Source organism: Dermacentor silvarum, chromosome 1 (genome assembly GCF_013339745.2).
Source record: "Dermacentor silvarum isolate Dsil-2018 chromosome 1, BIME_Dsil_1.4, whole genome shotgun sequence".
Classification (NCBI taxonomy): Eukaryota; Metazoa; Arthropoda; class Arachnida; order Ixodida; family Ixodidae; genus Dermacentor; species Dermacentor silvarum.
The window spans coordinates 13,425,922-13,441,966 of NC_051154.1; the positions used below are offsets into that span (position 1 = coordinate 13,425,922).

The 16,045-nt window shown below is 43.2% G+C and overlaps 1 protein-coding gene across 9 annotated transcripts in view; it reads right to left on the reverse strand.

Moving 5' to 3' along the window:
* Positions 1-5,708: 5,708 nt before the first annotated feature.
* LOC119457011 (disco-interacting protein 2-like) overlaps positions 5,709-16,045 on the reverse strand; it is a 272,844-nt gene continuing 262,507 nt past the window's right edge. For all 9 annotated transcript variants that reach the window (XM_049665093.1, XM_049665092.1, XM_037718858.2 and 6 more), the window contains 2 exons: positions 14,806-14,971; positions 5,709-9,069 (listed from right to left, as the gene is read on the reverse strand). In XM_049665093.1, coding sequence (XP_049521050.1) covers positions 8,817-9,069; positions 14,806-14,971 — 419 coding nt within the window. In that variant the 3' untranslated portion in view covers positions 5,709-8,816. The remainder of the gene's footprint in view (positions 9,070-14,805; positions 14,972-16,045) is intronic.

Genomic DNA, 16,045 nt, shown 5'->3' on the forward strand with positions numbered 1-16,045 from the left:
CAGTGAATCATAGAAGTAATCAAAGAGGTGGCTTCATGGGCCCTATGACACAGATTGAGTGTGTATTTTTTATTCACCGTTACAGTAGTGTGTGTCTTGGTGATGCCTCAACTGCCATTTAATCTGCTTTAGTACGCTTGCTTCTTGCAGGCTGCGGCAGCATGCAGCGGTGATTGTTGGCAGCAGATATGATGTGATATGCTGTGGGCCCCACAACTATGTTACACGAGAGCATGCGCCCTTTGCATCGATAGCGAAAGTCTGACTGGTGACCATGAATACGGGCGAAAGAACCAAAGAAAGCTATTCGCTTAAAGAGGCCATGGCACCAAATTTTCGAGCTTAAATTATGCATTTCATGTTAAACTGTACACATCCACCAGCAAGCTGGCAAAATTTGAGTGCATTCGGTGCAGTAAAAATTTGTATTTGAATTTTTTAATGTCGCAGTTGAACCGTAAAGCAATCTGTCGACATTGAGTGGTGACGAAATAAATAGGCACCTACAGAAACGGCTCTGTCAGTCAACGAAGGCCATGCTTTTGTGCACTGCAAATAACGAAAGTGATGACTGGAGCTGAAAAACATCATGGCCGCCATGCGTCGCTTCGTTTTCGCACACGAGTCTCAGTGTATCTCTGTGGTTTGCTACTGCTTTTTACCGCGCAAATGAAGGAATTGCGGGCGCAATTCAGCGGCGACGCTGTTGCTACGCCGTTGGGTGCTAGCGCGTGCAGGGAAAGACGTCCCATGTGGTCTCGGAACTGTTTCAAAGCAGATGACACAGAGGCGGCCCTTGGGTTGCTGATGTCGCACAGCCTTGCCAAACTGGTGGTTGCCGTCAGTGGGAGGAGTTGACAGGCAGCGATTTCACATTGAAATTTCGTGTTAAAATGTGCACCGAGAGCCCAGTTTTCTGTGTGTGTATAACCATATTGGGCCATCTACTCTTAGTTACAAATATAAACTGTTGGACGACCGTGCCATGGCCCCTTTAAAAAAAGCTGTAGCTGTGTGAATTTGCAGGTAGTCACTGTGATAGCTGCTGCACACTGTCGGACTGTTATTTAACTTTAATATATTGTAAACATGTGATGGCCTTGTGTTGTGACCGAGAACACTCGGAGCGTTCAAGGCCAGCATCGACCAGGCGCTCCCTCATGTGGATAGTTTGGCAGCCCTTGTGGCATCAGCAGGTATACATAGCTGTCGGATAGAAGCGAAATGCGGAATCTTGTTGATTCGTGGGCATGGCCGCAGGGGACCATCGGTAATTTAGGCCACTCGACTGAGGGTAGTGGCCATGGAGAAAGGAAATAAACAGGGAGGGAGCATTATGTCGCACAGCCAGCCTTCGCAAGCAAACTCTGAAGCCATCCCCTTCACCTTTTCTCTATCAAAAAAGTCTGCTGAACACATGACCCTGTGCTTAGGGATACAATTCTTTACAGTACGTTCCACAGGGGCTCGCTGCTCCTCTCTATCTGTGTGCCTCTTTACGTTTACTGTGTGATTTTGTGTTATCATTTAGAACATGTAAATAAAAATAATACTGGCAAACAGGCCTCCGGAGAGCTGATGGGACAGTCGATCTTGTATGCAAACACTTTCCAATACGCTCCGGCCTCAACAACCGTACGTACCTGCCTAGAGTGACCAGGCCTTCCAGCTTTAAAACCCCTGCTGCCTGTTGGGTGCCCTGGATGGAGATCCTGCGTCGCCATCTTTATTATAATCTCAGATGCCCTCCTGAGGCCTCCATTTATGGTATTTTCATTTTTTAATGCTAAATTATCTCGTAGGACTAAATATTAACCATGCCATAAACGTAAATTCATTGCTGCCGAAAGAAGGTGCACACAAAGAGAAGGAAGAGGTGGGCCCTTCTGGAAGGTGCAGTGTACTTGGTTCCTTCCCAGTAGGCCTTAATCGATGGGCACTTGTTCGGGCGCTTTGCCCACCGCTCAGTGCACATGTTCTCCCTATTCGCTCGTGCAACTTCAGTTGGTTATTTCAATGTACACATTTATCATATTCATTGCAACATGCGAGTGTGGCAGCTGCTTAATTGTTGCAATCACACGTCTATTTGGAAGGGCATGCACCGAGTGCGGCTAGTGTGACTATGGCACTAAAGCTTGCTTAAACAGCTCGTATCGTACACGATCACATATTGGGCCGGCTTTTTTTTTGGCTTCAATTTTGTTAGTAATGCTCTCTATAATTATAGTGTACTAAAATTTTAGTTCACTATACTCCTAGTTGCTTCCTTTCTCCAGGGTTGCGACTTTAGGAACGCGCTGCATAGAAAAGGAACGTCTACTCATATAGACCTCGCATCACTCTAAATCCACAGAAGATTGCACGATGCCAAAGACATTGTCAAGGAATTGCCGTTTGAATGTGGAATGAACATTGTGTGGTGGACATATATACTTCCTTTATGTTGTGCAGGGGGAGGTCATTGGGCCCAGAGTGCCTCCACTGCACTTCTCCCTCGCTGGGAGAGTGAGGGGAGCATTAATTCAGACACCCTATAGGCTATAGGGTGTCTGAATTATAGTTGGACCTCTCCAGTTGGAAAAACTCTTCTGGCCCAACCTTGGCAGCCAGGTGTATCGTGGTCAACCAAAGATTATTTAGGCCAGACTTGGCAATGCTAGCTATATTGGAATGAGCCCTTTAATTGGGCTGATTGACAGCAGCATATCACATAGTCCGAGGACCAGGCCTGGTGCGGCGGGCTTGGGAGCCATACACTACAGCATCTCTCGTATCTTGCTTTGGGACGTTAAACCACATGAATCAATCAACCATCTGCCATGGAGTGTTAACGTAAACTTTGTGCTCAGAACATCCCCGACCGTGGTTGTTTGATCAATGGATATATGTATTACACCTTTAAAATGTACATTTTATCCCCATTTCTTAAAGCAGGCTACTTGAATTGCAGCTGTTCCCTGGTGGTGCAGTATAACGATGTCATCATTTCAGTGCTGGTTTCACGTAATTTTATCGTTTAATCAAAAAAAGAATAACATATTTCTCTCGTGTGAAAATGCAGAAAGATTTACCTTGTGCCGCGACCCCAGTGAAATGACTTTATTCCCACTGCACTTTCTGGCCAGCCAGCTAGGGCTTGGGCTCTTGTAGGTTGCCGACACTGGGCCTCTTCGATTATCCGTTCCCGACAGTCCCGGACTGCCCGAGACGGTGCTTTCAGCCAATGAGCGTTGCGTATGCAGTCTTTTGGACAGTCCGGGACTGTCAGGGACGGATAATCGAAGAGGCCCACTGGTGGATCCAGAGGGGAGGCCCTGGAGGTCCGGGCTCATTCCAGAATGTTTGCATGCCCCCCCCCCCCCCCCCCCCCTACTCGTTCTCTATGTGCTTTGATGCATCGATGCGTATAGTAATGGTAGCTAGTCTATGCATTTGGGGTGTCTCGTGAAGGGTTAGCGAGTCTGCCATAGTTAGTTTTTTTCATGTTGATTCTTGTTAGCTGATAGTCAGAGGTGAGGAAGAACTCGCATGCAAAATAGTTAATTACATATTAGAGCCATAGCTCTACTATTCCAGGTAGAAACCTAGAAAACGCCTGGTTCCATAAATCTGACCTTCAAGCTCAGCCAAGGTCAAACTTGGAACTTATCCTGCCACTACCGGCGGCGGCGGCTGCGTACGCCACGAGGGTGCCCATATCTTGAAAGTTATCTGTGATGTGGACAAAGTGCGCGGTTGCACGGGACTCATCTTCAAAGCAATCTGCAATGTGTACAAAGTGTGCTGAGTGCTGGTAGCTTCGTATGTGCTGTGCTTTCGACGCTTAGTTCGCGTTGAAGCGAGACGCAGCATGAAGGTCAATTCGCTTGCTGCTGCTGCCGCGCCGAGCAGCGTCTGTGTGTTGTCTTGTGGTGCAATTGTAGATGCGGTAGTTGCTGACAGGCGCCGAGCAACGTCTGTGTCCTTTCCCAAAGCAAGCAAAACCGTGCTATCGCTCGGCAAACTTGATTTAACTGCATTCAACCACGGCAAATTTTTTTAGAGGAATTTAGGAGCACACTATATAGGAACACACACGAGATGTCGTCGCAAAGATTGGCCTTTGCCAAATCCCTAGGTCAGGGAACTCGGGGATGTGATCTAAGCATGCACAATGCAAGGCCAATCAGATGGTCCGACATTGTCATAAGACTCTGCCTACACCGATTCACTACCGGCGTCTAAAGCATGGGGAGAGGCTTTATCGCCATTCGTGCCTTCGAGGGAGAAAAGTTGGTATCTCGAAACAATAGGCACAGTCCCTGTGCACAGGGAGGAATGGGGCAGCGGAGAAACAAGGCTCATTGTTGCCAGTAATGAGAGGAGGAAAGGCAATGAAGCCGCAACATATTTGCTGAAAAGTGCCTCGCACCTCTCTAAGCAATCTGGCAAATCCTAGGCACGGCAAAAGGTACAGAAGCGGGCAGGTGTCTCTACACCCTCCCCCCCTCGGGACAGTCACAAGGGCCAACTCACTCCCACACCTGAGACTGCTTGCAGATTCTTAAACACACTTGGATAATAGTCCTTTCAACACACACCTTTTTGGTGGAGCTTCCAAAAAGCTACCTTGGTGGCTGTGAGATTCTCCTAGGTTCTGCATTCTCAGTGGATTCCCTTGAAACAGAGGTTTCATGTGTCGCCACACTCCAGCATATTGAAGCTACTATACTACTTAAACGTGCTTGGTCAATGCAGTCTCTTGTAGCCGTGATGACACCGGCACAGGCCCTCCGACATGTCGCAAAAGCACAATACTAGTAGCAAGTGTTGCTTTGGCAGCTGCGGCCTTATTGAATGTCGACATACAACAGGAAAATTGATGTGAAGTCACTTGTCACAATAATTTCCACGAAAATGGCTATCGCATCATGTTGCCTTTCATCACTTTTTGCATCTTGTCCAAATTAAATAAAATTTGGCACTTATGTCAATTACTAGAAGATACTGTGGCTGTGGCACTAGTGTCTACAGGAGCTGCTAGCGGGGCAGGGCGGTTTAGCCAGCATGGGAATGATGGTTAATACATGTATTTGCCTAAACACGGTCCTCTTGGCTTTAAACGGCTTTGCGACATTGCAAACTGATCATCTTCAAGAAGGTACTTATAAATCATTACATAAACATAATCAAAATTGTCCAATGGCAGGATTTAACACAGAAGCCTGATATTGAAACCATTGTGCCATGGATGCATTGACAAGTGGAACCACTGTAATTAGCAGCGATTATGCATGTTCGCAGTCTTATTGCCTTCTGCATTTAAAAAAAAAAAGCATAGATTGCTTTGAAATGTAGGTCAATGAAAGCAGATAAAGTGTAATAAATGAAGTCACAAGCATGAAGATCAGACAAAACTACGAATTAACCATCATTCCCATGGTGGCTGAACGATCGCAGCACCAGAGTACCCTCTAGTAATTATTCTAGGCAACTAGTTTTCAAGAATTGTTGGTTCTATGTTAAGAATTATTAAACATGGCTACAAATGTTATTTCTGAATGAAACTTATTAGTTGCCTATTGTAACAGCAGCAATTCTATTCATACAATTATGTTTAGAAATGCCAAAATTTGATTAATTCTGAAACTGCAACTTTGCAATCCTGGTGCTACATTGGCTATAGATATGTTGCATTATCACATCATGACTCTTAAACAAACATGACTGCTTGGCTTTCACATATTTTATTTCAGGTGTGCTATGAACGCCAAAAAAGAGGAAATGAAAGGACACGAAACAGTGAGCTCATGATTTCTGTCTCGTGTATTTCACACCTTTTTAACGGTAGACTGAGAACAACATGCAACAACAATTTGTCCTTTCTCCGCACTTGCAGCACTCCACAGCCTATCTGGAATGATAGCACACTCTTGTGTTTATCTTTTGCACAGGTTCCATTGTACAGAAGCTTGTCCAAAACTTTGAACTACTTTGCACATATGCTATAAGTAACACAGTCATTCTGTTTGTGAAGGGGAAAAAAAAAAAAAAAAAAACTATGAAGCTTGCAGAAGATGTTCTGTTCATGTTAAGGTTGACACACTGCTCCACCTACAGTTCAATCCAGAATCTAGCTTTACAATAAGAATAACATAAAAATGTTATTTTTGGAGCTTTTATGGGTGTATACATATATATAAAAGAAAAGGTCAAGTTCAAATATTGCATAAATATTGCAGAAAGCAAATTTACCATTACTTTTTAAATTTACACATGAGACAAGCATAGTGGCAAATGGACATAACACTTTTAAAGCTATGGTTATTGTTGGAAATGAAACAAATGCATGTGTAACAGGCAAAACACAAACATTTGTTTGCAAAATGACAACAGTATGCAGATCACAGAAGAGTACAAGAACCTAGGAGTATGTGAACAAAGAGCTACAATTTCATGCAACTTGCACCCAGCCATAAATTTATATACAAACAACCTTTCACTTTCATACAGCCGGAAAAGAATGTTATGTGTGTATGTATATATGTATATATGTTTATATGTATGCCGCGCTGAAACAATTTGCAAATTATAACTTGCATTCAAGTTGAGCCCTTGGCAGTATGCAAACAAAAAATGCGTATGTCACCGCATATATAATGCAATGACAGCAAATGTATGCGTGGGGCTAGGCTGCTAGGACATAATCATTCAGAATTCCTACATCTTTTAACAGCTTATTGTAACAGACACATTCAGCATTTTTACACCAGACAGCATTGGTAGTGGCCTCAGAAAAGCATTGCTTAAGCAGTGTCCATCATTTATACTATGTACAAGCTGATATGGTGTTGAAAAATTATGATCTAATACTGGCGAGTTAATTTTTGGTAATACAAATGAAAGCATCAGTAGCAGTGAATATTGCAGCATACACAGTTTACTGCAGTCTAAAATTACACAACTGACTCACTAAAGAAAGCAGATGCCTTCACTAGACATTTTTTTTTTTTTTGTCTTAAGTCAGCTACCTACTTTTAGCAAATTGTTTGTTCATTCTTTTCAGCGTGTCTATAGTTAAAACAAGTAACATGACTCTTCAGCACAACTTTGTTCAAAGTAAAATGAGAAAGCAATGCCATGATTCACAAAATTCACGCTGCTCATTTGGTCATCACTGGCTCTACAGACTCAATAAATATACAGGGAAGATTGATAAACAATGGCAACAAAGCAGCACATACTCATGCAGCCGAGCATGTCATGATGCTTCACAGTTGCCTAAAACATCTGCACAAGAAATCTGTACATTTAGTTAAAACACAAAATAAGGAAAGAACAGTCTGTAAAGATGACAAAATGCCTGACCATCATCACATCGCACAGCGCAAGCAGTTGCCAGCTTGTCAAAACGCTTTTCACGGAATGCAAGAATGGGAGTCTGTTGAGGTTGCCACAGGCAAAGCACTCAGTCATGTGCATGCTCCCTCGTGGCAGTGGCCGCTTTGCAGGCGTATAAGTCAACTTGCTGGCTGAAATGCCCTGGTGGCAGAAGACTGCCTGGCAAGAAGTGCATGCGCAGAACAACACATTTACACTGAATGACCCAGCCCTGAGCTCTGCTTCGAAGGCATACAAAATGCCATAACACACAAGTCCGGGCAAAAGCAAGCCAAAAAATTATAGGTAGCAGCAGGTAAGTGATGCCAGGCGTCGCCTCTCTTCCCCCTACTCCAACAGGCCTGACTTGGCAGTCTTCTGAAAAACCACTTTTTACACACATGAGCACTTTTTTTATGACTTTTATGAATTATTATATATATATATATAAGTATGTATAATATATATGGATATATATATATATATATCAATTTCCAAACATTGTGACAAAGGTTTCTAGTCATTCTCACTACAGATTTCATCGCAAAAAGTGACTAAGTGGCATGCGATGATGCTGACATGTATGCAAGCACCCAGAACTATGTGCTGCACACTGCCAGCTTCTTCCACATCAAAGAAAAATGAAAAAAAAAAAAATCCTTTGGGGGAAGAAGCACTTGCTGTCAAAGCTGAACACAGTACTGATTGGTAACAGCTATTCCTGACACTCAACAATTCTGCAGTTAATGAGAAAGCAAAGGAGCACAGAGGGGGAGGGGATGAGAAGCATTTTTACATAATGTAATGGCCCCGACCTCAGTCAGTGTATCTGCGACGCCAAAGTCTACAATACTTCCAGTCTGCCTCTGCTGTGAGCAATTCCTGCTGTGCCCAGCACTAATGCGCCTACTCTCTCTGAACCTGTGTCTGTTATGTTTTTCCTTAAGAGCTGAACCAAGTTAAGCAAGAGGTGTGGCAGTGTGAAAAAAACACAGGATGCCATAGTTTGACACCTACATTTAGACTGCTTCCAACATAGGTGCAGATAGGAAGAAACAAGAAATGGTTGCCTCCACAGTGACAATGTAAAAGGAACAAGTACCAATAACAACATGGAAACAGCAGGTTGCCAAGGAGCAAGCGAGAAGAGCAGATAATTCCATTTGCGAACACTGTGACGTGGTTTACTGTCATGTGCTACAAACAATGTTTGCCTTCCTTCACAGTACTGCCATGTGCAACAACTTGAAGAGGGACATCTGGAGGACAAACAAACCGGTTGTCTGGCTCATTCCTTCTTTTCTGCATTCATGCTGCAAGCATACATAAGCAATGACGGAGGCTTATACAAATTAAAAACAGTCGCTCAACACATTAGGCTTTGCAGATGGTGTTGACAGACGTGTTGTAGCAGGAGACATGTTCTGGACGACTGGCAGGACCCAAGGGAGGGCTCACATGTTGTAGGCCACATAGATGGGGTCCAGCTGGTCGGCCAGGAAGCCGTCACGCAAGTGCATGCGCTGCTTCTCACCACGTGAGTTGATGGGCACTACACCAGGGTCCACCACAACGACCACGCCCACAACAAGCTGGTGTTCCTCTAGTACCACTGATGTCACCAGCGGCACAAGGTCCAGTGCCTCGCTCTCATTGCCGTCCAGCTCCACAACCACCACCAGCAAGTTGGTCCACGTAAACACGGCACTGCGCCAGTATGAAATGCTCACACTCAGCAACGAACAAACAAGAAAGACATGCTCTCTAAAGGTTCACACAGAAATATGCTGAACCGACACTGAGAGTTACATGAACTCACTTATTTTTTTAAGGAAGAGCAGTAGTTTTTCACTCATTCCAAATATACATCCACTTATTTTGGCCCTATAAATATGTTCTAACCACTCTCAGTAGAGGAATATCAATAATTTGAACTTGCATAATTGGAACTGATCTGATGGATAATTCGAAGTGGCTCTTGAGTCTTGTTAAAGCCACATGCATTTTGATGGTGAAGAGCTTTTGGTAATTCAAGCACATGGACCTGTATATAAATTATCCGGGAAAGATTCTTCACTTGTGCCTACAGCTTATTGCAAAAATCTGATGGCGGATACAAATTTGAAGTGCTGCACTGTGCTATTGAATGCTCCAGTGCATGAAGTAGCACATTTTCTTTCTGTTGCCATATACACACCAGAGAGAGAAAGACTATCAGCTTTACTATTACACCCAGCAATAACTATATGCAGCACTGAAGATGCACGCGATTGCCACATATTTCTCATTACCCTCACAGGGTTCGCTTTTTCCACTTAGTGGCTCCACGGATGAAAAAACAAACATTTTAGCAAAAAGTTCTGTAACATTTTTGTTGCTTTCTTATTGTAACAAGTGAAAATTAAAAAGAAACAGCAATAGAACAAATTTTTATGCGAGTTTCTTTTGATTTTGGTTGTTTTGAGATAAGTTTCACTTTTTGAATGTCCCACTTCTAACATGTTGCTTATGTAACAACGCATCCCTACTTGGCTAACAAATGCTCAAAATTTAGGTTTAAATGTAAAGGCATATAAGTACTCAAACTTTGTGCTCAAGGCGAAGTTAGTGAAAGCAAAAACTTTCTGCACAATTTATCTGTCCTGAGCATAACTCGCAGCTTACGAATCACAGTGCATTAAATAAGGGTATTGTGAGCCATCACATTTTCTCAGTCTATAGGCTATGCATGCACACTCTATTCCTCTACATTTGGTCTTGAGGTAGACTTAAACATAAGCAGTAGAGTATACAGTAAAAATAAAACAAAATAAAATTACATTTTGACTTATCGCCATAAACATTAAATCTGGGACTCGCACTGGTGAAGGATTTTGAACTGTGGCAGTATGTGTAAGTACCTTGTAGCTCGACTCTTTTTACTTTACCCTGTGTGCCCCCAGAGATCAAGTGGTGAACATGATGCTGGCAATCGAGCTATTCCTGGGGGTCAAGACAGCCATTGTACTCAATTCGATGCAATATTGCCACCATAGTCGTTTTTTTATTAAAAATTTCAAATACATGCACGCCCCTAAAATAAGCATAACTTTAGCATGAGTGAGAGCTTTGTTATGACAACCACAGTGTAGTATACATGTGGAGTTTTCCTGCATTCACGGTGCAGATAACTGGGTGATGTTGGTGTTTGCAGAGAAGTGGCTCATCTGACCAGCTGTGCTAAGCTGCTGAGTGTGACCACCGTAGTCATTCACACTTTGCATTATTATCCACAATAAGGCTTTGGGCATGGGTGTCCCATTCATTCCTGACCAATGGACTGCGTGCCTGTGAAGTTTGCTACTTGTTTCCATTGTGAAATCAAACATTTCATTTTGTTATTGCACAACTTATGCACCACAATGCTCTTGTGGTATTGTGTAGTCAATAACTGTGTGGCAAGCCCTCAACTAGCAAATGGTCAAGCACATTCAATACACCTGCCATGCATTGACATGCAGAGGGTGCTCTAGCATTGCATCAAGAAGGCTCTCAATAGTTCAATCTTTGCTTTATTCAAACAAAGTTTTAGTCTCCACGAAGTTCTACTTGACAAGAGTCCACCAAAAAGTTCACAGCTTCACTTCATTTAATTCTTACAACATTCAATCAAACTCTGCAGTTTTATACAAAAGTGGTTTGCACATTTAATTTGCATGTTCTAGTACTGTCAATGGTTCCTCGGTTTACAGCAACAGCCTTCAATATTAAAAATAACAGACTGAACCACAAACACTGGTAGCCTCGCACCGTCAGAGGTGGCACTGTACTGATTATTCTCATCCAGTATTCACAAATTGAGTCTGAAACATCCAAATTCCTGGTGAAGTCTTATTTAAGCATGTTCACTAAAAAGAGTTATTTCGGCTATTAGAACACAAAAACCTCAATAGAAGAAGGGAATTTCCAGCTGCAAAGAAGGCTTCAACCCTTGTTTGAGTGTATAAGCAGGCAAATTGAGACTGAGAAGTTGTAGCGGTCGCCACCTTGCGCTCGAGTTTGTAGCAATGAGATGGCGCTGAGAGCAAGGAGGCGGCACCTTTGAACATGTATATATCTAACCAGCAGGCAGCAATAAAGGTTCTTCTTGTTGTTTTGGGCAGTAGTCGCTCGTGTCGTCATTCGGTGCCCCCTAACAAGGTGTCAGAGGTGGGATACAGTTTACACGGCAGTTATGGATGCAGCAGCCGGTGTGAACATCGGGAATTCCAAGGTAAACATCTTCCTTGTCAAAACGCCTGGACTTCAGCCCCCGCCACGGTTTACCTTCACAAGTCTGGGGGAGTGGCCAACATGGATAGTGACGTACGAAGACTACGCCTTCGCCGCCGGTCTCAACACAGCCACCGACATGGTGCAGGTGAGTATGCTTTTGTATTGGATGGGGCCTTTGAACCAGGGTGTCAGAAAAAAAGTTTTTTGTTCTGGTTTTAGTTTCGTTCCACTGAAAAAAGTTCCATTCCGGTTCTGCTCCAGAACGAAAAAAAAAAAAAAAAAGTGATCCGTAATGGTTCATAACGGTTTTGGTTCGCATGCAAAAATTTTTGAAGCAAAGTAATGATAAAAACATAATATTTATTTTCTCAACAATTTGAGAATAGCTTTCTGATTATTTATTTTTATAAATAGATTTCTCAAATATTTTTCTTTCAATTTATTTGTCTATGCGCGCAGTAACCGTTTTGCACGTGGTTTGATACGGTAGTGCAAATGTGATGCGGCTGACGACGAGGGCCTGCACTAGTCGTCTCGTCCTCGGTGAGGTCATGCTTGCTTCGTGCTATTCAGGCTATTATAAATTCTGAGATCATGCTCAGTGCCTTGAGTCAAGGTACTGAGCATGATCTCAGAAGCAGCACGTCATCGAGTGTACTCGCCGAAATGCGAGACCGCTGTTCCGATAAAACGAACTTCAACGAATGATAAAGCTTCGGTAACAAAGCGTTGTAGCCGTAGAAAATGAAATGATGAGCTCTTCAGCGCCCAAGCCCTAGATTTTGCTACGATGTCGATCTGCTAGTGCACCGAGCAGCAGGCTTAGATTAGTGGAGCGCTCGATTGGCTATCGCTCACACTATCGCTGCCTGAGATACGCGCTAATTCTGACGTTGCCTGACGTCGGCTGTTGCGGATTGCTGACTTTCCCTTTCAACAGAAAACTGATCAAAAATACTTCGGTTTCACTCCGAAACAAAATAATAAATAATGTTTCAGTTATGTTTTCGTTCCAGTCAAAAAAAAAATATATTTTTTTTGCTTTTCGTTTTCACTCCATTCCGACTGTTTTGAACACGTATGTATTTGACCGGCAGGCAGCAATAAAGGTTCTTTTTGCTGTTTTGGGCAATAGTCGCTCGTGTCGTCATTCGGCCCCCCCGAACACAAGTGGCACTGAGCCACACATTGATTCCCGGTTTAAATGATTCAGTAATACGTGTGCTGCTTTTTTTTTTTTTTTTTCTCATTTCCACATGATGGTATACCACATGCAGCCATTCCATTGATTCACTGTGACATTCATTCAGAAGCCATGCATAAGCACATTGGAGAAGGACAGGGGTGGGGGTTCCTTGGGACTCTGAAGGCTGGTGGTTCCCCGAAAGAAGTTTGGGATTAGAAACTACCAGTCTATGAACTGGCCAGGTTTATTTACAGTACAGTGGTGGGAATGCCCTTCAGCGTTTTGGAGCAGCCATTTGAGCAGGCAAAATCTAATTTTGGAGCACCTACAGCAGTGTTTGGAGCAGCTGTAAGCCTTCCAACCCGCTGTGGTAGCTTAGTGGCTACGGCATTGCACTGCTAAGCATGAGGTCGCGGGATCCAATCCTGGCCGTGGCAGCCATATTTTGATCGGGGCGAAACGCAGAAAAGCCTGTGTACCATGCATTGGGTGCATGTTAAAGATCCCCAGGTGGTCAAAATTAATGCGGATCCCCTGCTACAGCGTGCCTCATAATCAGATTGTGATTTTGACACGTGTGAAACGCCAGAAATTAATTTAAAATCTAAGCCTTCCATGAAAGCGCACGGAGAAAAACGAAATATAGTTTAGTGTTCTCTTCAGTTCACGTAATCATTTACTCATAAAAACTAGGAGCAAAATAAGTGATTCACTGCAGCTGGCTACGACAACAGCGCCGAGCATACATTAACAGAGACATGCTACTGGTGGAGCAGTGCAAAACCACGCAAGGAACATTAAAGGGACACTATAAAGAGAAACACTCTTCAATTTCATGGTGTTAAGTAGATATTAGAACAGCAAATGAAGATTACAGTTCTCAATGAAATTTGCACCGCAATACCAGCGTTAGCTTGACGTGACGGATTTCAAAGTACTTTTTCGTACTTGGGGCGTTTTGGACCTGTAAAAGCTCTTGAAATTTGCAAAGTAGTCTTCCGCCCTTCTAGGATGGAATGTAGTACAACTCCACCGAAGAACAGTCGAAGGTCAATTCGCTGGCTGCTGTTGCCGCGCTTCCTCACTCCAGCGTTTTGACAGCGAGTTTCCACGGTCATCAAGTGAGATGTGCCCATGTTTGGTTGTGCGCGCGTGACACAATGCTTGTTAATTTAGTTAGTAAGCAAATGTTTACAAGTTTACATGGCCAATAAAACTACTATTCTTACTTTGCATAGCTGTCTACTAATTTGCTATTGCAATTGATGCTTCGCCTTTCCGGCAAAACTGCGACCTTTTTGTCTACAAAGCATCATTGCGCATCAGCCCTCAATGAGTAAAACTACTGCTATGGCTAAATCGGAGAGCGAACTACTCAGACAAAAGTAAAGGCACCAAGAAAGACAAGACACAGCACTGTCCAAGTAGTTCTCGCTCCCCCGATTTAGCCATGCCTCCATACCAACACACCCATTTTTCGTTTCTGAAAACTGCTGCATTGATCATGGCCACCCAACTGATTGTAGCCTCATGCATGCCTCATGGTTGGCATATAAAAATAGGAATCAATTTGATTTTGTCAGCTGTTACAGCGCCAGTCTCGCTGGCTGCAACGCCATGAACGAATGCGGCCAATGAATACAATGATGCCACAGTTTGTTTTGTATTGCGGGGTAGCTTCTGAATATTCACTCCACCGAAACTACATTGTCGCATAGCAGTGGCGCAATTTAGCTGAAAAACAGACTTTTGGAGCAGTATGGAGCAACAAATTCCAGTCGGCGCAGATTGGCACAATTGGTGAAGTATTCCTACCACTGACAGCGTTCAAGAAATGTTGCAGGTTCCCTTTAACACAAGTTTCACAAGAGCATTTATATAGAGCACATCACACCTTGACCAGTATTGGCAAAAATTTTGGAACTGGCACAAATAAATAAATAAATAAATAGATAGATAGATAGATAGATAGATAGATAGATAGATAGATAAGGGCAACTTACCACTCTGAGATCTTTTTGTGGCAGCGCAGCACACTGTTCTCAACGTCAATAGGGTGGTACCGCATTCCCCGAAGCATCATAGTTTCATCCAGGGCCCCAACAACAAACACTGCATCATGCAGCTCTGGGCCATCTCCATTTGATGCAACGTCTGGATCAGTCTCATCTATAAAGCACACGAAATGAGATCCAAGTGACTCAAGTATTACTTTCAGTTTAGCAACTCATAAAATGAGACCCAAAAGACTGTGCACATCCAAAAGAGGATGTGCACAGTCCCAATCTAAATTGTATACTTTGCAGACAGGTAAAATTTCAAAACTGGTGCACCTAACTGCTGCTCAACTTAAATACTGCTCAACTCCACAACCAATACTTCTTCACTTAATGCTTTTAGTTTATCATTGTGTAATGAAGAAGAACGCCTGGACTTAGGCAGCAGGATTGGCAACAGCATCGCGTGCCGCAGAGGCTCGAGCTTAGAGATTGTGCTCGGTGAAACGCTCGACCCGTCATCGGCCCTTCGTCTAATAAACCTCCTTTATAATTGCAATATGTTATTGTTTGGCATACACTAGGCTCTTGGCATTGGAAGCTCCCCTCAACAGTTGCTGACAAGACATGCCTGAAGCTTGTTTGGCACAGTGTTTGCCTCGGAACCAAGAAGATGAGTGCGACACAACATGTATGAGTAACCTTGTAAGGAGACACAGAGTATGTAGATCGTTAAAGCTCTTTATAAGAATCTATAATGTTCAGCAACATGTGTGCTGCATATTTTAGCAACCAATGAGAGATGGCCTGCGTGGACACCCTTTTCATAAGTATATTTCCCTGTAAACATAGCATCATACTGACAGCCATATGTAGTCTACTCAATTTAAGTCCAAATCTTCTATTCGAAATGGGACATCATTTGTGTGTTGGAGGGAGATCCACAAAATATAATCTATTAGTGGCCGCTTAAATACTGTGGAAACCTATAATTTCTTGGCAAAATTATTTTGATAAATGGGCACATCACACATACTAACAACTACTAAATTTTGTCATTCTTCTGGTCTGTGTTCATCAGGTACAGCTGATTTGACATGCAATTGTGGCAAATGGCTCAAAACGCATGAGCTCCATATTCAGAGACCTGTATGCCAACTAAATTGCAAAATGAATAGAAAATTACAAAGATAGCAATGTGAATTTGGCATCACCATTGATGAAGCCACTGCACACTCCTTGGCTG